Source organism: Mustela putorius, unplaced genomic scaffold (assembly GCF_011764305.1).
Source record: "Mustela putorius furo isolate JIRA1106 unplaced genomic scaffold, ASM1176430v1.1 tig00003846_pilon_pilon_pilon, whole genome shotgun sequence".
Taxonomy (NCBI): Eukaryota; Metazoa; Chordata; class Mammalia; order Carnivora; family Mustelidae; genus Mustela; species Mustela putorius.
In genome coordinates this window covers 7,583,378-7,605,501 of record NW_025421999.1, presented here as the reverse complement: position 1 = coordinate 7,605,501, position 22,124 = coordinate 7,583,378, and the positions used below count along the sequence as shown (strand labels likewise).

The window sequence follows — 22,124 nt, the reverse complement described above, 5'->3', positions numbered from 1 at the left end:
TATTTCTATTTTTAATTTTTTGAGTATCCTGCATGTCGCTTTCCACAGTGGCTGCCCCAATTTGCATTCCCACCCACAGTGTATATCCACATCTCACCAACAATTCTGGTTTGGTTTTCTGATAATAGCCCCCCTAACAGGTATAGAGATATCATTTGGCATTTGACCTCTTCTTTGGAGAAATATCTATTTTAGTCCTTAGCCCATTTTTAAAATCAGACTATTGGGTTTTTTTTTTTTTTTTTTTTTTACTAATGAGTCTTAGGAGTTTTGGAGATATTTGGGGGATTAACCTCTTATCAGATATGTGGTTTGTAAATATTTTCTCCCATTCCATCAGTAGCCTTTTCATTTTGTTAGTAGTTTCCATTGCGTTAGTTGTTTCCATTGCTGTGCAGAAGATTTTTAGTTTGAGATAGTTTCACTGTTTTATTTTTGGCTTTCTTGTCAACTAAGTTTTTCTATATGCTTTATAATTAGCAATTTCCATTAATAATTGCTGACTAGATATGAACTTAAGAGGTATTTGTAATTATCTTGTTATTGTAATTTGTAATTATCTTGTTATTGTAATTATCTAGTGGTTATTAACACCATGCAGTGGTCATAAATATAATTCAGTAACTTCAGTATCAGTACATTTAATTCCTCATTTCTAACTATCACTATGTCTCTGATTCTTCATTTCTTCATATATATATCCCTTATTCCTATTATCCCCTACTTTACTTATCTATCAACTCTCAAGATATTTTCTTCATTTATTTCTAATTGTATAAACATATTTAGTATTTACTATTTATCTTTCACAGAAGTATATTTTGGGGAATAAATACAGACATAGGAAACATTACAGACAAAAGGTGTTTAAAATGAAGGTCTACCTTTTCCAACAATAACCACATGTTCCCAGGTCCATGGAGCTCTCTTAGGTGCTTTAATCCTGATAGAATGGTCCCTACTGACCTAATGCTATTCGTGTTGATCTGCCTTAAAATTGGTTAAAGTGGCTTTGAAGGTTATCTGTTCCCAAAAGTGCAGACAGTGATGATTCCTCTACCCTTATGTTTCTCATGTTCCGTATGTGCTTCGATTTGTGATAAGAACGCGACCTAGAAGACTGTGCAGACTCAGGACTCTGAGAGGAGAGAGACGCCCTCCGCATGAGGTTCCTGGATATGACCCTCTGAAGATTCTTCATGGAAGACCCGGCAGCCCTGGTGATCACCCAGGGATGATCCAGGGCCTGCCCCGCTGACATGCGATGACCAGCCTCGAACATCAGCAATTTGTCTATGAAGTCCTTCGCCAAGTGGGAAATATTCGGCCAAGGCTAGGAAGAAAAAATAGATAAAATAGAACATTAATAAAATAAAAATACACAAACACACATAGAGCATCATCTTCTTAGTTACATGATTAACACATATCAAACCTGGAAGACTTTTTCAAATAAGCAATTTAAATGCTATATCATTATATATATTATTGGGAACCTGAAAATCTACTTTTGAGAGAGCCAAAAAAAAAAAAAATCTATTTGCTAAAAGGAAGAGCCAAACACAAATTGTCTTCCAAATTCTCTGTTCAGTGAAGGAAACTTCCTTTCCAGAAATCTGTCCAGTGTGCTTCAATTAGCAATGTGAGTCCCACATCACATTTATGTGGGCTGGACAAGGCAAAGCAGCTGTCGTCTATGAAGTACACCAGCCTTGGGTTAGTATTTACCACACTCTGGTCATCTCCTAGAGTTTCCAAAACTCCAAGAATCAGCTAGAGCAGAAAGTGGAATGGATTGAGAAATCATCAAATTTTCTTTCTCTTTGAAAGCTTACTCCATACTTAGGATTCTTCCATCTCCCAGCCTCCAAAAAGAAAAGGCAGAACAAAATGGCCCTTCAGGGAAGACTCCTCCTGCTGTGCAGATCCTCAATACACTCCCCATCAGGTAGCTCCAAGTGGGATTCAGCATGGAACAGAGATACTGCAGGGTGCAATGTGTATACCAGCTACTTGATGTTTCAGGGATTTGTTCTGGTGACATTTACAGCTTTTGCACATATTTTAAGTACAATAAGAGCAATTCATGGTGACTTTTGTGAGGATGGAGACAAGAGAGCTGTTGCTTTACACTTGTTTTCTGCATTATCTATCAACACATACCATAGACCAAACAAAACAAAACTGTAGTTCTGTATCCTTTGTCATCTACAAAGCAGAAACATTGACAAAATTACCAGTACATTTGTTGTATCTCAAACATTTTCTGGTTGACATGTGTTTTTAAAAAGTTGCCTTTCCCAAGAAAGATAAGGAAATCCTTACAACCTATTGTCTTTGTCCTTGTGTCAGGAAAAATCAGACTCAATTCAGATGTCACACTCTCCGATCTCTTAACAGTCTATTAACCTAGAATTTGAATCAAAAGAAACCAGTAAAAGAACTGCTCTTTTTTGTTCCTTCAGCCTATTTAGGCAAATGAGAGCTGAGAAATACTTTTCCCCAAAATAAAATGCATGAAATAAATGAGCACATTTGCCAAATACTCAAAACACAGGGAAAATAAAATGTAAACACCACATGTCTAGACAAAGTACGTCAGTGGCTGACACTCACAATGGCATATCCTTTGCTTTGGCTAGACATCTATTTGGCTCTGGATCTAGACACATTTATCTAGGCTCAAGGTTAAGCTAGATGTCTCTAATGGAGCATTATAAGACAAGCAAGTGAATCTTTCTGGAAAACATAAAATATGTGTAATGAGATTTATGAAGAGCTCATTAAGAAGACCCCCAAATGAATTTATACTTAAAATGCAGTTGCAGAAAAAAAGGTAACATAGAAAAAAGTTCTTCAGCCAAAGTGCATTATTTCAACATGGGTTAGAAATTACAGGATTCCTGAGCCATAAAGAACAACTGGAGAGTACCTAGAAGTCAATTATATATTACACAGTAGAAAATGACAGGTTTAGGAAAAAATGTCAGAACTATTTATTTTTACCTTCTTAATCTAAAATTTATTTTTGTCTATGTTGTATCAAGTATAAAATAAATTAATATACTATATGTATGTATTCTATAAAGGAATACGAATTGAGTGTGCATGCTCATAATTTTTTGACTAATAGAGGTATATGATCAAAAAAAAAAAAAAACAAAAACGATTTAGAAGGGCACCTGGCTGACTCAGTCAGTAGAGTATCCGATTCTTGATCACGGAGTTGTGAGTTCGAGTCCCACACTGAGCATAGAGATTACTTAAAAAAATTTTAAAAATGATTTGGAGGCTACACATTCAATCAAGTTCATATCATGAATCAAATGTCACTTGATGATATTATTCAGTCCCTTCACCAGTTTGGGCATCCACCTTGCCATTCCCACTCTTTACCTTGAAAATTCCTCTGTTCAGCTTTTCTCAGCAGTCTCAAAGAGACACTGCCATCAGTAGTAAGCTGGTTACCCCATCTTAATGTGAAGAAAGACTGGGAGTGATGTGAGTGGATCTGGATTACAAGGCTGCCCAGTCCTATACAGCTCTAAATATTCTCAGTTTCTTCATCAAAAAAAAAGGGGGGGGGCATCATATCTCTTTCAGAAGATCGCTATTGGAACCAAATTAGATCAAGTATGTGAAAAATGGTTTTCAAAATATAAAATATAGGGTAAGCTTTAATTGCTCTTGTTCTTTTACTATTAAACCACAATGAAACTCCTTCAGTTCTTTTGTGGACATATCCACCTACTATATTCAGAGGACTGGAAGATGAAAATTACCTAAAACTTCTCATATTGAGTTCACTTACTATTGTCATGATAAATGTGTGTCCTCAAAACAATGTTCTGCGTTCAGAGGTAATGAACCAAATAAGAAGAAAGGTATCCAGAAATACAAATGGCTAACGAACACATGAAAAGATGCTCAACATCACTGATCATCAGGAGAATACAAATGAAAACTACAATAAGACATCACCTCACGCCTGTCAGAATGGCTAAAATTAACAACCCAAGAAACAACAGATGCTAGCAAGAATGTGGAGAAAGGGGAACCCCTTACACTGTTCTTGAGAATGCAAGCTGGTGCAGCCACTTTGGGAAACACTATGGAGCTTCCTCAACAAGTTAAAAATAGAGCTACTCTCCAATCCAGCAATTGCACTACTAAGTATTTACCCAAAGGTTACAAAAAAGCTGATTTGAAAGGATACATGCACCCAATGTTTATAATAGCATTATCAACAAGAGCCAAATTTTGGAAAGAGCCCAAGGGTCCACTGACCAATGAAGAGGTAGTATATGTATACAATGAAATAATACTCAGAAATCAAAAAGAATGAACTCTTGCCATTTGCAATGGTGTGGATGGAGCTAGAGTGTATTATGTTAAGCAAAATAAGTTAGCCAGACAAAGACAAATACCACGTAATTTTTCATTCATATGTAGAATTTAAGAAACAAGACAGATGAACATTGGGGAAGAGAAAAGAAGAGGCAAATCATGAAACAGACTCTTAACTGTAGGGAACAAACGGAGGGTTGATGGAGGGAGGATGGGGGATGGGCGAAGTGGGTGATGGGCATTCAGGAGGACCCTGGTGATGAACAGTGGGTGCTATATGTAAATGATGTATCACTAAATTCTAGCACTGAAACTAATGTTACACTGTATTTTTTTTAAATTTTATTTATTTATTTGACAGAGAGCACAAGTAGGCAGAGAGGCAGGCAGAGAGAGAGGAGGAAGCAGGCTCCCCGCGGAGCAGAGAGCCCACCCGGTGCGGGGCTCGATTCCAGGACCCCGGGATCATGACCTGAGCTGAAGGCAGAGGCTTTAACCCACTGAGCCACCAGGCGCCCCTGTTACACTATATTTTTTAACTAACTGGAATTTAAATAAAAACTTCAAACTACAAAAAAAAAAAAAAAAAAAAGGTAGCACTAGGGGAGCCTGTATGGCTCAGTGGGTTAAAGCCTCTGCCTTAGGCTCAGGTCATGATCCCAGGGTACTGGCATCAAACCCTCTTTGGGCTCTCTGCTCAGCAGGGAGCCTGCTTCCCCCATCCCCCGCCTGCCTCTCTGCCTGCTTGTCATCTCTGTACATCAAATAAATAAATAAAATCCTAAAAAAAAAAAAAAAAGGAAGCTAGATACTACAAACACACACAAAAGCACACACAGAATATACATAGTTCCTAAAATTCTAGATGCAACATCTCAAATTTTAAGGATCATAATTAATGTTAAAATTTGCTAAATATAGAGCTTACTGAAATACAGGGTAATAATTATTGATGGATTTAATTATAGAGTTTTCAGAAAACTACAAATATCTATTTTTAAGTGAATGGATAAGCTATCATTCAAATTCTTGGGCTAAGAGCACTCTAAGTAGCATTTATCTCCTTAAAAATAGTAACTTTTAGGAGCACCAGCTGGCTTTGTCAGAAGAGTATGTGACACTTGCTCTCGAGATGGTGAGTTCAAGCCCCCCACTGGGTGTAGAGTTTATTTAAAAAATTAAATAAATAAAAATTTTTCTTAAATTTTCAAATAGTAGCATTTATCATAAAACTTCTACTAGGGGCACCTGGGTGGCTCATTTGGTTAAGCATCCAATTCTTGGTTTCAGCTCTGGTCATGATCTCAGGGTCCTGGTATCAAGCCCCGTGTAGGGCTCTGCAATCAGCCCAGTGTCTGCTAGAGATTATCTCCCTCCCCCTCCCCTGCTCCTTCCCCTGCTCACCCTCTCTCTCTTTAAAATAAATGAATCGAATCTTAAAACAACAACAACAACAGAAAACAAAAACAAACAACAAAACTTCTACTGATGACAGTTCTCTGACTAGCATTTCTCTTCCCTTGAACTTTAGTGTAGGGCCTTGGTAGGACTTCACTTAAGCTCTGCAATGAAATTTTATGTAAATGTGCCCCCAAAGTACCAATGAACTCTCTATAACTTTATTACTTGAGACCGGGAAAATCACTCTTCCTTCTATCAGAAAGCAGGAGATTCTGTACATCATTATGTTATAAATATTTAAAAGTTAAAATGTTTTCTTCCCAATCTAAGAGCAGACTTTAAGTTGTTTTATCTTTGCCAAAGCTGAAATTGTTCAAAGACAAAGCTAATTATGTCCAAATGCAATATCCATTGGGGCATTTGTAAAACCTGGGAAAAGTCAGGAGATACATACAAGTTTATTACAGGTAACATCAAATTAAAAAATGGTAAAAGAACCAATTAATCACATACCAGGCTCATAAAGAGAATATTTTTGTGAGCTAAGGAGTTCTTGACATGAGAGAAATGATGCTTCCAGTTTTTCTTATAAGGAAAACACTGAAATTTAAAGAGGATGGGACAAAACCTAATTTGTTTGTGTACCTATCATATTTCAAAGCACTCAAGGTTAAAAAGAGATGTGTTCCATATTCTTCAAAAAATTTAACAAATGGGGTGCCTGGATGGTTCAGTGGGTTAAAGCCTCTGCCTTTGGCTCAGGTCATGATCCCAGGGTCCTGGGATTGAGCCCCACATCAGGCTCTCTGCTCAGCAGGGAGCCTGCTTCCCTCTCTCTGCCTGCCTGTCTGCCTACTTGTGATCTCTCTGTTTGTCAAATAAATAAATAAAGTAATTTTTTAAAAATTAACAAATAAAAAGTAGTAGAAGAAGAAGAACATAAGAGCAACAAAAAATTCAATTGGCCTTTGAAACCCACCATATATAATATATATTAGAACTAGTTCCTATTATAAACCCTATAAGCCAGAACATAAACAACATAAGCATAACATTAAAATTAGATATTTCTCCGTTAGCAAGAGCTTTACACAAATAGTTCTTTTCTCTTCAACTCCATGAATTCTACTGATGATATCAAGGTCAAAAAGTGCAACATAATTAAGAAAATAGATAACTACTTTCCACCCTAATCACTATTCCTTACACCAAAGGTAACATCTACGTAGCCAAAGTGAAATGCACATGGTCTCAATTCCAAGAAGCACTCAGTGTGCTTGAGTTAAAGGTAAGTAAGATAGTATATACTTACACAATTTAAGTCAGAGACAATTTAAGTCAGAGAAGAGATAAAGAAAGTGATAAGCAGAAAATGAAATACATTATGAGAGATTTTATAGCCATTAAAATTATTTTCTGTAAAACTTTTAAAGTAAAAATATCACTGAAAAAATTGAGCACCACATTTTTGTGAGCATAAGTGTTTTAAGAACTAAATCACAGGAATGGGAACCAAGTTACAAGAAATATGACCTAACTAAAATGTGGTTCATTTCATTACTGAAATTCTAGTCATGATGGAAAGAGAATAAAAGGGAATTAGGGAACCAGATCTTCTGCTCTCTTTTCCCTTTTTCCTACTTAATAACCTGAATGAAAAAGAAATAGAGCAAAGAAAAAATAAGAGAAATTAATGGAGATAAGGATACAGAAAGAAAATTGGGGTCATAGCTGGTGAATAAAATTAATTAGATCTATTCCTTCTCAGGGAGTGCATCAGTAAATTTTTCCTACCAGTACGGCAATCACAGGTGAATCTAAGAACATGGGGACCATTTTCTATCAATATCTATATGGAATTTTTTTTCTTTTTTTTTCCATGTGGGATTTTTTAAAAATATGTTTTTTTAAAGATTTTATTTATTTATATGGCAGACAAAAATCACAAGCAGGCAGAGAGGCAGGCAGAGAGAGAGGAGGAAGCAGACTCCCCACTGAGCAGAGAGCCTGATGCAGGGCTCAATCCCAGGACCCTGAGATTGTGACCTGGGCTGAAGGCAGAGGCTTTAACCCACTGAGCCACCCAGTTGCCCAAAAGAATATTTTTTAATACCAGTGTTTATCTTTGCTGGCTGGCTAATATGGCTATAAGACTCATTTTATTATCAACTTTTTTCACATCAAAAAAAAGATTACTGTGATAGAGTGCAATATAATTGGACAGTAATACATGATTTCCAACTCATGGGCAAGAATGTGTAATTTTTACTAGCATTAAAATGTTAATACCTCACTTATCTCACCATTCCATTTAAAGGATGAAAAAAGGTATACTTGGCATTGTAATAATATATTTATATACTTTTATCTATAATAGTTATTTAAACAAAAGTCAAACTTGTATTCCCACTGTTTCCCAACAGAAAGAGCTAACACATACATAGCCCTATGTATTAATATGTGAACTATTCTAAGCACGTGACATCTTTTAGCTCATTTGATCTTCACAACAACCTGTTAAGTAAACACTATCATTATTACTGTTTCACAGATGAAGGAACTTAGATACAGGGAAATTAAGAAACATGCCCAAAGTTACAGTTAGTAAGTGCCAGAGCCAGGAAAGGATCCAGCCAGCATTGCTCCAGATCGTGCCCTTTAACCAGGACACAGCACTCCTTTACAAAATATCCACATAACTATACACTCACCTACACATAATGCTCCAAAATTCTTGTTTTTTACTACTATGCAACATATCCCTTTTATGTGCTTTTGCATATGTTGTTCTACTGGGAATGTGCCCATCTCCCTTTCGGAAACTCTTTTTTTTTTCCTTAGTATTTTTTTAAAGATTTTTTACTTATTTATTTGACAGGCAGAGATCACAAGTAGGCAGAGAGGCAGTCAGAGAGAGAGGGAGGAGAAAGCAGGGCTGGATCCCAGGCCCGGGAGATCATGACCTGAGCCTAAGGCAGAGGCTCTAACCCACGGAGCCACCCAGACGCCCCTCCCTTTCAGAAACTCTTACCCCTCCTCCAAGACACAGCACAAATGTCCTCTTCTTCATGAAAGCTGACCCAAATTTCCTAACCAGTAAGAGGCTATCTTCCCTTGTTCCATGGACTTTCCACCTTTGTTCCTACATGTATCAAAGCACTTAGGTTTGAAGAGATACATAAGAATGCTTGGTCTCTCAGGCACCTGGATGGCTCTTGATTTTGGCTCAGATCATGATCTCAGGGGTGTGAGATTGAGCCCCGCATCAGGCTCCATGCTCAGCAGGGAGTCTGTTTGAGATTCTTTCTTCCTTGTCCTCTCACTCCTGTTCGTTCTCTCTCTCTCTCTCTCTCTCTCATTCAAACAAATAAATAAATCTGAAAAAGAAGGAGGAGAAGGGAAGGGGAGGAAAAAGGAGACAATGACGACAACAACCTGGTCTCTCAGACAAGATTACTTGAGCCCACAGAGCAGGGACACTGAACATTCTCACGTGGGTGTTCCCAAAGCTAAGCATTATTCCTGGCTGTAGGAAGGCCAGATAAGGAGAGTGGAGACCTCCTAAGGATGCTTTCCAACAGTCTCTGGGAGAAACAATGGATGAGTCTTACTCTCTCCAGCATGAACCCTTTTCAGCCACCAAGCTGAAAAGACATCATGATGGTATTAGTAATCAAAAAGATAAGTAAAGGCCTCCTTCACCCAGTAGACACAGGGTTTCTTTTTTCTTCACCATGTGCTGTGTCTTTCTAGCCTGGTTGCCTCTCAGGCATTGTAGGAAACAACCAGAAAGGGGAACTCCTACCCCTACTCTGCAAAGCCCAGTGAGTAGAGTAAATGTACCCTGCCAAACCACCCTAACATTCCAGAATGAATCTAATAAATTTAACAATGGAAGTTATTAGTTACCTAAAATCCACCTTACTCACCAAAGATAACAAATGTAGTAATCCAAAGGGGCATCTGAACCCCAGCATTTATAGCAACAATGTCCACAATAACCAAGTTATGGAAAGAGCCCAAATGTCCATCAACAGATGAATGGATAAAGAAGATGTGGTTTATGGGGCACCTGGGTGGCTCAGTGGGTCAAAGCCTCTGCCTTCAGCTCAGGTCATGATTTCAGGGTCCTGGGATTGAGTCCCGCATCGGGGTCTGCTCAGCAGGGAGCCTGCTTCCCCCTCTCTCTCTGCCTGCCTCTCTGCCTACTTGTGATCTGTCTGCCAAATAAATAATTAAAATCTTAAAAAAAAAAAAAAAAGAAGATGTGGTTTATTTATATAATGGAATACTACTCAGCCACCAAAAAAATGACATCTTTCCATTTGCAACAACATGGATGGGACTAGAGGGTATCAGGCTAAGCAAAATAAGTCAATCAGAGAAAAACAATTATCATATGATCTCACTGATATGTGGATTTAAGAAATAAAAAAGGATCATAGAAGAAGAGAGAAATAAATAAAAGAAGATAAAATCAGAGATAGACAAATGATAAGACACTCAATCATAGGAAACAATCTAAGGGTTGTTGGAGGGGAGTTGGGTGGAGGGATGGGGTAACTCTGTGATGGACATTAAGAAGGGCACCTGATATAATTAAATAATGGGTATAATATAAGGCTTCTACCTCTGAAACTGATAATTCATTATATGTAATTAATCGAATTCAAATTTAAATTGAATTTAAATTAAAAACCAAAATAAAATAAAAATAAATAAATAAATAAAGTCTACCTTACTATAAATTAAAATTTGTATTCTATGCTCAGTGCAATTATAGTTGAGCTACATTTATTCATGCAGAATCTCTTAATTTTTTAAAAGCAATTCTTTTTCTTAAATGCATTCTATATACTTAACTTTTCATGAAATCTTATTGGATATAAGGGGGAAAATATGATACAGTCCTAGCCTTCAAAGAGCCAACAATGTCTTAGAAAGTTGACATACAGATTGAATGTCAAAACAAAAGAAATTTATTATAATCCTAAACACTATTCAGAAAAAGGAAAGAATAACACAAGTGGAATGGTCATTAAAGCTCCGTGAAAAGTAATATATTTCACACCAAAATCAAGAAGAATTAAACGTTAATATTATAGCTAATTTTTTTGCTTATACATAGTTGAAGTCAGAGTATATACCTGCCAGGCATCTACAAAATATTTTCTATAAATAATAAACATCATTCCTTTTCATCATAAGAGATCTTAAATCTTAAATCTTAAATCTCTGGAAGTTTTGTCCCATTTATTGCACTTCTTCACCTGACTTCTAGAGAAAAGAAGTGATTCACACTATGTGTCATACTTGGAATTTTAATTATAGACAAAAGAACTTTCATAAACAACCCACAATGGGATCCCTGGGTGGATCAGTTGGTTAAATGCCTGCCTTCGGCTCAGGTCATAATCCCGGGATCCTGGGATCGAGCTCCACATCGGGCTCCTGGCTCGGTCGGGAGCCTTCCTCTCCCTCTACCTGCCACGCCCCCTGCTTGTGCTCTCTCTCTCTCTCTCTGACAAGTACATAAATAAAATCTTCAAGAAAAAACAAACAAACAAAAAAGAACCCACATTTATCTGACAGTTCTGCAGGTCAAAATGGGTCTAACAAGCTAAAATCAGGTATCAGCGGCACTGCCTCTTAACGGCTCCAGGGGAAGGTTCTTTCCTTGCCTTTTCCCATTTCTAGAGATTGCACATATTCCATGGTGCATGGCCCCTTCCTCCATCTCCAAAGCAAATCATTCCAATCTACGTTCCCTTCATCACATCTCCTCTACTTTTGAGTCTCCCGCCTACCTACTGTAAGGGCCCTAGCGATCACACTGGGTTCATCCAGATAATCCAGGATAATCTCTTCATCTCAAAATCCTTAGTTTAGTCACATCTGCAAATTCTTTTTTGCATGTAAGGTGGCCCATCTACGGATTCTGGGTATTAGGGTCGGGACATTTGGGGGGGGGCTAGTATTCTATCTACCACACCTATGCTTCCAGAATTGATGGTCACCCCAGTATTTAAATAAAATTGGTGCATTTACAAATTAGTATGCTTGTTAATAAATGTCAGGTATACAATAATATGACTGAGAGAACATGATGATAGGCTTTTCTAAGTCTATCAGTCTGTTACCCTGACATTATGGACTGAATGTTTGTGTCCCTCTGAAATTCATATGTTGAAGCCCTAATCCCTAGTATCATTATAGTTAGAGATGAGGCCTCCAAAGAAGTAATTAAGTTTTTAAATGAGTCATAAGGGAGGGGTCCTGATCTGATGGGATTAGTGAACTTTTAAGGAAGACACCAGAGTTCCCTCCCTTTCTCCCTCTCTGCCTCTTTCTACCCCATCTCTCTCCACACACACACACACACACACACACACACACACACACACACACGAAAAGTAAGTCACATGAGCACACCATGAGATGGCAACTGCCTACAAACCAAGACAAGAGGCCTCATAATGAAACTTACCTTGTTAGCATCTTGATTTTGGACTTCTCAGCCCTTAGAACTATGAGAAATAAATATCTATTAAGTCAGCCAGTCTGTGGTATTTTGCTATGGCAGCTTGAGATGGCTAAGACCTTTTGTAATATTATAAGAGAATATGAAGATGATAGACATGGGTGCCTGACAAACACAGGAAAGAAAGCCAAGGGGTTATTAACCGAGTATTACAAGCAGCCGCAATCCTATTCTGTTGCATGTTGTCTGAAGTTACAAATAGGCACGTCCTCAAGAAGTAGAGATTGCCACCATGGAGACAATGCAAATGCTCCATCCAGACCCTAGCCCCTCTTTTCTGTATGTACACACACCCCCTTCCTTGGGAGTTGTTTTCCTTCTAAAAACCAACACCTTGTTGTTGTTGTTGTTGTTTTTCTCAGTGACCACCCTGGGGCTCCTGGAGCCACTTGCCTTTGATCCCTAGAGAATGTAAAAATTTACCACCAGCTCCCTACCATCATCACCCATTGACTAACAAAGAGTGATAGGTGTGAAATCCCGCTTGCCTGCCTCCGGTTGGAAGAATGCTGAAGAATCCTTCCCTGCAAGATGAGGCTTACCTTTAGGGCTCTGGCCTCCTCATCTTCCTGGCCCTCTTTGCCCCCCTCCCTTACCTGTCTTCCTGGGAGTCTACCCTTACTAAGTCACTTGAACATGAATTGTCTTCTCATTTTGGGGGAATCCAATCCTAGAAACCCTCTGAATTAAACCTGATGGAAAGGACTTTTAAAACAGCATTCTGCTTATTATTTTTGCACATTGAAAAAGTAATCGTGATATCTAGTTCAAACATGACCCAATAAACCACACCCCCCGTAGTCAGACTGTGTGTGATCTCTTTCCACCTTGAATCTGGGCTACCCTAAGACTCACAGAATTCATGACAGAATGAGGCAGAGGTAATGCTGTGCAATGTCCAACCCCAGCCTTGAAAAGCACTGGCAACTTCCACTGTTTGCCTCTTGGAATACTCCTTTTTGGAAGGCCTAAACTTCCATGTAAAAAGTCTGACCACCCTGCTGGGAAGACGCCATGGAGAAACCCTCGTGAAGAGAAGGCCCTGTGAAGCATAGAGAGAGGAGGGTGAATAAAGGTTTCAGTGACCTAATTGACTCCAGGTTTCCAGCCATCCCCACCAAGATGTCAGCTATTTGAGGGATCATTATGGACATTCTATCCCAGTCAAACCCCAATGACCGCAGCTCCTCCCAACATCATGTAGAATAGAAGAGTCACCAAGCTATAACCAAAACTGAAATATGTATTCTTTGTAAACAAAAGAACAACAGAAACAGAAAGATACTCGAATTATAAAGAAAAAAAAAAGAGCCATAATTCCCAAACCAGGAATAAGTTCTGTTAACATTTATTGTATTTATTTTAAGCTTTTTTTCCCCCTGCATACATTTTTCCACATGATTGTGATCATGCTCTATACAACTTGTATTCTGCCTTTTTATTCTCACTTAGTAACATACTGTGAACATTTTCCAAAGTCCGTACAGTTTTTTAAGCATGCATAATTTAGGGACTATCACTCTATTATATGGATGTCCCATAATTTATTCAAACTTTCTTTTAGGGGTTGTTTTTTTTTTTTTTCCAATTTTCCACTTGTATAACTATAGCTCAGATGAACATCTTTATACTGAAACCTTTGCTGGATCTGGTATTATCTCATTAGATTCTTAGAAGAGGAATTACCAGAACAAAATATATAAACTTTTAAAAGTTCTAGGTGCATATTTTCAAACTGCATTCCAAGAAATCTGTAAAATTTGCCCTCTACCAACAATGAATGAGATGATTGATCGCTTAACAGCAATGAGTAGAGTTGAAATGGTTTTTTTTTTTTTTTTTATCTTGACTGAAGTTTGTTTTCATTTGTATTTTTTGGTTATTAGTGAGGCTAGACATCTTTTAAACTTCTACTAGTCAGTGGTACTACATTGTCTGTTAATCCTCCCCACCCTTTCCTACTTTCTCATGTAAGTCTTAGGTCTCAAATACCAGTTTAGATGAGTTTTTTTTTAAAAAATGTACATATATACGATAAGATATTAAAGCTCTGTCAAAGTATGGAAAATACAATATTTAAATTAGTTATCTAGCTTTTGATTTTGCTTAAGATACTTACATATAGATGTTATCCCTTAAGAAGCTATCATCAAACTATCAATGTTTTCCTTCATGACAAAAAGAACCTTTTGTAGTTGAACATATATTTGATCACTTGCTGAACATGAAATGAATTTCCCCTTTTGTCAAGCTTCCTACACATAAGCATCAACAACTTTCCTTCTCTACCCAAAAACAACAGGAAGTGAACACATTCATAAACATTGGGAGTTCCAAGTTTAAACAATGGATAAATTTTTTTTTTAAAGATTTTATTTATTTATTTGACAGACAGAGATCACAAGTAGGCAGAGAGGCAGGCAGAGAGAGAGAGAGAGAGAGGGGGAAGCAGGCTTCCTGCGGAGCAGGGAGCCCGATGCGGGGCTCGATCCCAGGACCCTGAGATCATGACCCAAGCCGAAGGCAGCAGCCCAAACCACTGAGCCACCCAGGCGCCCCAACAATGGATAAATATTTTGCACAAGCTATGAGGTTAAACATTTCACTAAGGAAACATTATAGTACAGAAAGGGCTTGGATCATCTAGACTCAAGGCAGAAAATCTCTCACCAGACACCCAAGCGTCATGCTGAGCTTCTGGGTACACACCAGTCTACTCAACTGATGTAAGAAAAACTACAAACTCCCTGGTCTACTTATCAATGTCATGTGCTAACCACAGACAACTCAGTAACACAGGCTCTTGCTACCTTGAGACCAATGGCTCTCAGCCAGGGGTGATTATGCCCCGCAGGGGACATTTAACAATGTTTGGAGACAATTTTTGTTAGCACAACTTGAGGAAGGTGTTGAATCTAGTGTATTTACTAGATATCCAGCACCTACCAGTATCTACCAGTAGCGTATGGAAGGTGGAGTAGAGGCCAGGGCTGCGGCAAAACACCCTGCAATGCACAGGACACCCCCACTCCCACACCCTTCCCCCCAACTCACCCCGGCTCTGTAAAGAATCACCCATCCTGTCTCTCCCGCCCCGCCCCCGCCCCACAACCTCACCAACCTCACTGTGTGGCTCTAGGCATAACATGTACCCTCCAGAACTTGTGAGTAATAAATTACTAAATCTTATTTTTGTTCAAAGTTTAAAAAAAAAAAAGAAGATTCATCCAGTCCTAAATGTCAACTAAATATCAATAGTGCTGAGGTTGAGAAACTATACTAGGCTAACTCAATAGGAGTGAAATTATTTCTTACCTCTCCTGTGTAATTATATTTGCCCTTCAGAATCTTCCTGTAAAGTCTTGTATGGCTTTCATCATCAAAAGGCAGGACTCCGCTAAGTAAAACATATGTGATTACGCCAAGAGCCCACATGTCCACTGCACTGGTATATGGTTTCCTTAGCAAAATCTCGGGGGCTATGTACTCTGGGGTCCCACAGAATGTCCTCATCGTCCAGTCTCCACTTTTGTTCCCAGAGTGTGCCAAACCAAAATCTGTAATTAAAATTTTCGACTCAGCACCTGGATGATAATATAAGAGATTTTCAGGTTTTAGGTCCCTGTGAGTTATTCTCAAGGCATGCAGATACCTGATGCCATCAGCAACCATCTGGAGAATTCTGACAGCATCCTGCTCTGTAAAGGAGCCCTGAGTCATGAGTCGGTCCAAGAGCTCTCCTCCTGTAGCCAACTCCATCACCATGTAAACTCGATCTTGGGCCTCAAAGATCTCCACGAGCTGAACAATGTAGCGGTGTCTAACCCGCCTCAGGATGGTGAGCTCGGATTCACATGCTTCCCGGCCTTCCCTCACTCTGGTTTCCACCACTTTTATTGCAAAAGGTTTCTTGGTGGTCTTCTGCTCCGCCCTGACGACTTTGCTGAAACTGCCTGTCCCAATTAGAGCCTTGATGTCGTATCTGTCAGGAAGAAAAGCCAAATCTGTTATCCTCTGAAGGGAAGATTCTTAAAATTACCGAAATTGGTACTTTCTATCATCTCTTTTTATCTTTACATCCCCCCATCTGACTTCCTTACTCATTGTTGCTTAATTGTATTTCTTATTTTTGAAAGCCTCCCCAGATTCTTCTTTGAAATGGAGGTAAGTGATATAAAAGTAACTAGTTGGTGGAAAGGTAACTATTAAGACAACAGACTTAATAACAGCAACTACCATTTATTATACATTTATTGTGTGCCAGAAAATTTATTTTTTGAAAAAAATTCTAATGACAATATCCCTATTGGCTAACATAATACTATCTCCCTTTTTCAGATAAAGAAATTAAGAACAACAAAAATTAAGTGATTTTCCAAGGTCACACAGATTATGGTTGAAATGGATAGGATTTAAATCCAACCCCTTCGAAGGTGTTTCACCGATTGAGTACCCATGCCCTATCTCGTCCACAGCAGCACCTTGATAGACAAGCACTGATAAAATAAACACATCAGGTGGGGACAGTGTTACAGCCACAGTTTTCTCCCGGCTATCCTCCTGCACTTGAAATTTCTACACAAGAAACAGACTTTTAACATGGGATATATGTCAATGCATAAAGTTATTTTCTCTCTCTCTCTGGGAAAGGCCAGGAGGTCAGCTAGGATTTCAAAGACTGGTGATCTTAAACTTGAATTATCCGTGTAAACGCCTATATCAATTTGAGAATTCTACTAAGTTCAACCCTCTATTTAAGAAATGTTGAGAAAGGGGAGCCTGGGTGGCTCAGTAGGTTAAGCCTCTGCCTTTGGCTCAGGTCCTGATCCCAGGGTCCTGGGATTGAGCCCTGCATCGGGTTCTCTGCTCAGTGGAGAGCCTGCTTCCTCTTCTCTCTCTGCCTGCCTCTTTGCCTATTTGTGATCTCTCTCTCTCTGTTGAATCGATAAATAAGATCTTAAAACAAAAAAAAAAAAAAAAAAAAAAAAGAAAGAAAAGAAAAGAAATGTTGAGAAAGTGCTCCACTTAGAATCATGATTTTACAGCTGGAAAGAATATTAGAAAAGGACTTACTCCAACCCCTCATTTGACAAATGAAGAAATTTCAAGATCAGGTTAGCAGATTGGTTGTTTAAATTCTACGGTGAGGATGAGAACCCAGGTCGCCTTACTTTCATTGTAATTTGCTACTCTTCCGCTTTGTTAAAACTTCTCCCCAGAAAGGATGCCAGCAAGTGGAACAAGCCTGGGAGTATATAGGGAAAGGTAATGCTTTCAGTTTCATACTCAGTAACAGAGATTCAAATGCAAACTTCAGTCTGTGCTGAAAATAGCCTTGCTTCTTTTTGCTGAGTTTATTCTTCCAGTAATTCTTCCCTCTACCTATCTATTCCTTTTAGTCCTGTGCTTCCTGAATAAAAGTGTCATTTGGCTGTACCAGCTTACAGAAAACAGCTTTGTTCTATGCAGTGCATTTAATTTTCTGGCCAATTACTTTATCAAAACAGAGAGCAATTTACTCATCGTAAGTGGATTCTGTCGCCTCTTCGCCTTCCAACTTTGCTTTTTTATTCACATGCACTTTCAGGTTGATTTTGAAGATAATCACGGGCATTTCAAATTCTGTTACTTTGCAGACTAGCCAAAATTTACATTTACCTTTAATGGAGATGAAAGCACTTTGCAAATACTAATTTATCACTATGCCTTCAAAACTGCAGGCAAATTCATTTGCTCATGAAATTAATCATCAGCTATCAGATGAGTTACCATCTCTGAGGAACTACACTCTTTTGTTTAAAGAAAAGGAGCTTTATTCAGTACTGCTAAGGGACCTTCATACACCAAATACTTGAAAAAAAAATGATAGTAATTTGGCACTGAAGGGAAATGTAGAGTAGTAGAAATAAATGGTTTCAGATTGAATAACCAATGTCTCATAACAAATTCCTATAACTGCAGCCTTGCTTGTGATCCGCAATGGCCATGGACGGTGACTATTTTTATGATTTGAGTGGCTATATCTTCTGCAGCTCCTGGCACAGAGGTACAGCAATAAATGTTGAATGAAAGAATCACTCATTGAATACATATTATTTCCAAATGACCACTTATATTTTGAAAACATTAAGGATCAAACCAAGCATTAGAGAAGGCATTTACAAGGCCAGGCCATTCCTTGCCCTTCCACTGCTCCACTCCTACCCACCGCCCAACAGGGCAGCCTCAACATTACTTTTGTAGGTGGTGCAACTTTACATCACCCTCGAAATTGAAATTATTACTTTAACTACAGCTGCTACAAACCGGGAATTTTTTTAACGTGTATAAAAAAATGAAAGCCAGAAACAATAGTAATATCACAACCTGTTTGATAGAAGCAATCGAGAAAGGGCATACAGTCAGATTTAAATTCTATTGTCTCTATTCTGCAAGAGTTCTAAGTGGATCACAAGGAAGAAGAAAGACAACTGTATTCTAGACTCAATTCTGTCACTAACTTGGGCAAGTCAGTTAATCTTTTGGGACTTAACTCCTCATCAGGTAAGGAGCCTTGAGTTAGTCACTAGGGCCCTTACAATGTTGTGACCTTCCACCTCTCTGACCCCTTCACACTCTAAAGGACTAGGACTACCCCGCAGATGGAGGTTATGAGAGTAGATAAGACTGGACCACAGCAACCTCATTCTCTCTGGGTGTGGATAACCAGAGATGCCATCTAACCAATTCAGTCATGATAAGATCCCATGTCCATTCTGATTCAAGTTCAATTGGATCAGCCAACTTTGTCTCTAAGCTTAGCAGCTACTGGACTAATCCAAAACGTTTCCTTGTATTAGAAGTTCCCAAGTAGGCTGGGAAGTGGCTCTGCACAGACTGTGTTCACAGCACTGCAGTAAAATAAGCATATCATTTGAGGGCTAGAAATGTCCCTTGGGGGCGCCTGGGTGGTTCAGTTGGTTAAGCCTCTGCCTTTGGCTCAAGTCATGATTTCAGGGTCCTGGGATTGAGCCCTGCATAGGGGCTCAGCAGGGATCCTGCTTCCCCTCTCTCTCTCTGCCTGCTGCTCTGTCTACTTGTCATCTCTCTCTCTCTATCAAATAAGTAAATAAATAAAATCTTAAAAAAAAAAAAAAAAAAAAAGGAATGTCCCTGAGAAGCCAAATGAGCCACCCACCACTGTGTCCCACCAAGCCCTGCAGAGTGGAAGAGGACTTCATGATTTCCTTCCTCTTTATGGCCAACATGGTATGTTCTGAGGAAAGTAGTTTTCAGGTCCAACCAACCTGTCATCCTCACTCATTTCTTACAGGGATCAGCTAGGTCTTTTTTTTCAAAAAAATATTTTTTTATTTATTTGACAGAGATCACAAGTAGGCAGAGAGGCAGGCAGAGAGAGAGGAGGAAGCAGGCTCCCCACTGAGTAGAGAGCCCAACGATACCAATGCCACACTTGATCCCAGGACGCTGGTATCATGACCTGAGCCAAAGGCAGAGGCTTAACCCACTGAGCCACCGAGGCACCCCAAGTCAGCTAGGTCTTACGTGTGCCTTAAGAAGACAATAAAAAATACTGTACTAATACCTCAATACAGACTTGTGTCATGCACTGTTCACCACAATTTGCATGTATTACATCAATTATCCTCACAACATTTGTATGGGGTAGATATTATTATTATTCCCACTTTACTGAGGCAAAAACTGAAGAAGGAGAAAGGCTAAGGAACACTCTCAACCACACATGATAAAACACATAAGAGTGGATCACAAGTCTGGCCGATTCAAAGACTTGTTTCTATTCCATGATTTATGGTGTCCTTTTCAAGAATGTGGTAAAGAGGGACGCCTGGGTGGCTCAGTTGGTTAAGCAGCTGCCTTCGGCTCAGGTCATGATCCCAGCGTCCTGGGATCGAGTCCCGCATCGGGCTCCTTGCTCCGCGGGGAGCCTGCTTCTCCCTCTGACTCTGCCTTCCACTCTATCTGCCTGTGCTCACTCTCGCTCGCTCTCTCTCTGACAAATAAATTTAAAAAAATAAAAAAAAAAAAAAAAAAAAAGAATGTGGTAAAGATCCTTCACAAACATGCCTGTTTGGCCCCAGCTCCAGCATATCTGTGGCAAGGCTCCATCAACCCTGGAGGGGTTGGGAGGCCTTCCTCCTTCCCTAGCTCTGAGCTCAGGATTCCCTCCCCTTCCTTGCTCCTGTTCCTCCTCTACTTTCAGTCTGGAATTTTCCTAATCCTCTGCCCTCCCTGCTCAGAGGTGTCAAAGAGAATTTGTCCCAACACTTGCTAAAAACAGTGGAAAAGACTTTATTCCAGACTGTTACAACTGGAGTCAAAACTATTGCAGTAGGGGAGAGAGACTGACTTCAACTCTGTTGAAACAAAAGGCAAGAAAGTACTCAGCACTGGGCAAGCTAGTATAAAAGTCCTAGAGGAACTCCGTGGGGGGGGGGGTGTTGGGGCGGGGCAGGGAGGGGAGATTGGTAGAGTGAGGAAGCCACCTGTGTTTGCTAATTAGTGCTTGGGGAAGTTGGGCTCCTGCCTTCCCACAGAGACTGGGAGAAAGTGGCCTCCTGATTACATTTCAGAAGGATGGCCCCCTAGTCCTTGGGGAAAGACATTCCTAGCTTGTAGAAGACTTACATCTCAAAGAGGCGGAGGAAGTAGGGACATCAGGGACCTGTCATCTGAAAGAAGGCTGTCTAAGGTTTAATCAAGCTGGGGCCATTAATCAAGCTAAGGCCATCTTGATGGGTGCTTGGTTTATCTTCCTCAACCCAGTCCCAGGCCATTCCCTCTGCTACTGCTTCACCTGGCGCTTTACCTGGCAAGGACACGGGGGTCGAACCTGGCGCGGAAGCGGGCCACCTGCATCCTCCAAGCCGCCTCAGACACCGCCTCAGGCCCAGGTCCTACGTCTCTGGAGTTGCCCTGGCCTTGACCCTCCTGCTTGACCGGGGCCAGCACAGGCGACCCTGGGACCACCTTGGTGCTCACACCACAGCCCATGCCTTCTCTGCTCTGGAGAGGGGCCAATAGGCCAGGAACTGTAGGTAGGGCTGAGCAGTTTTTTCCCCCTGGAGCTTGGGGGTGGTGGGCGGAGAGGGACCCAGGACAGATCAGGTCCACCCCCAGGGCCGGCCTAGAAAGAAACCCCGCTGTGGATCTTTGTTAGGAAAATAACTTTCAAAGGGTCCTGCTGCCATGAGGCCACCTTGATTGTCACTAACGATTTATCTTTCGTAAAGTTTGACCTGGTAAAAGCAAAGCATACAGAGAAAAGGCAGGAGCCTCTCGTGCCTCGGCTTAATTCTCTGGGCCTTAGTTTTCTCATCTGAAGATGTGAACATACCGGTGGAATTTTGATCGGAATGGCATTAAAAGTATAGATGGCTCTAAGCAGTATAGACATCTTAACAATGTTTGTTCATCTGATCCAAGAGCATGGAATGGTTTTCCATCTTTTTCTGTCTTCTTCCATTTCTTTCATGAGTGTTCTGTAGTTCCTCGAGTACAGATCCTTTACCTCTTTGGTTAGGTTTATTCCCAGGTATCTTAAGGTTCTTGGTGCAATAGTAAATGGAATCGATTCTCTAATTTCCCTTTCTGTATTTTCATTGTTAGTGTATAAGAAAGCAACTGATTTCTGTACATTGGTTTTGTATCCTGCCATATTACTGAATTGCTGTATGAGTTCTAGTAGTTTGGGGGTGGAGTCTTTGGGTTTTCCATATAAAGTATCATGTCATCTGTGAAGAGAGAGAGTTTGACTTCTTCATTGCCAATTTGGATACCTTTTATTTCTCTTTGTTGTCTGATTGCTGTTGCT

The 22,124-nt window shown here is 39.7% G+C and overlaps 1 protein-coding gene across 1 annotated transcript; it reads right to left on the bottom strand.

Annotated features, from left to right (window-relative positions):
• Positions 1-991: 991 nt before the first annotated feature.
• Positions 992-21,304, bottom strand: PSKH2 (protein serine kinase H2). Its single transcript, XM_004766985.1, has 3 exons — positions 21,120-21,304; positions 15,605-16,271; positions 992-1,333 (listed from the first exon to the last, which is right to left on the bottom strand). The coding sequence occupies exons 1-3, from the start codon at positions 21,302-21,304 to the stop codon at positions 992-994; spliced, it is 1,194 nt and encodes a 397-aa protein (XP_004767042.1).
• Between the last annotated feature and the right edge of the window lie 820 nt (positions 21,305-22,124).

Bases quoted from the DNA above. Each gene is read 5' to 3' on its own strand.
- PSKH2 (XM_004766985.1), bottom strand. From the start codon at position 21,304: ATGGGCTGTGGTGTGAGCACCAAGGTGGTCCCAGGGTCGCCTGTGCTG. The intron at 16,272-21,119 runs GTAAAGCGCCAG...TCTTCCTGACAG, and splicing joins GACCCCCGTGTCCTTGCCAG to ATACGACATCAAGGCTCTAA. The intron at 1,334-15,604 runs GTAAGAAATAAT...TTTTCTTCCTAG, and splicing joins AATATAATTACACAGGAGAG to CCTTGGCCGAATATTTCCCA.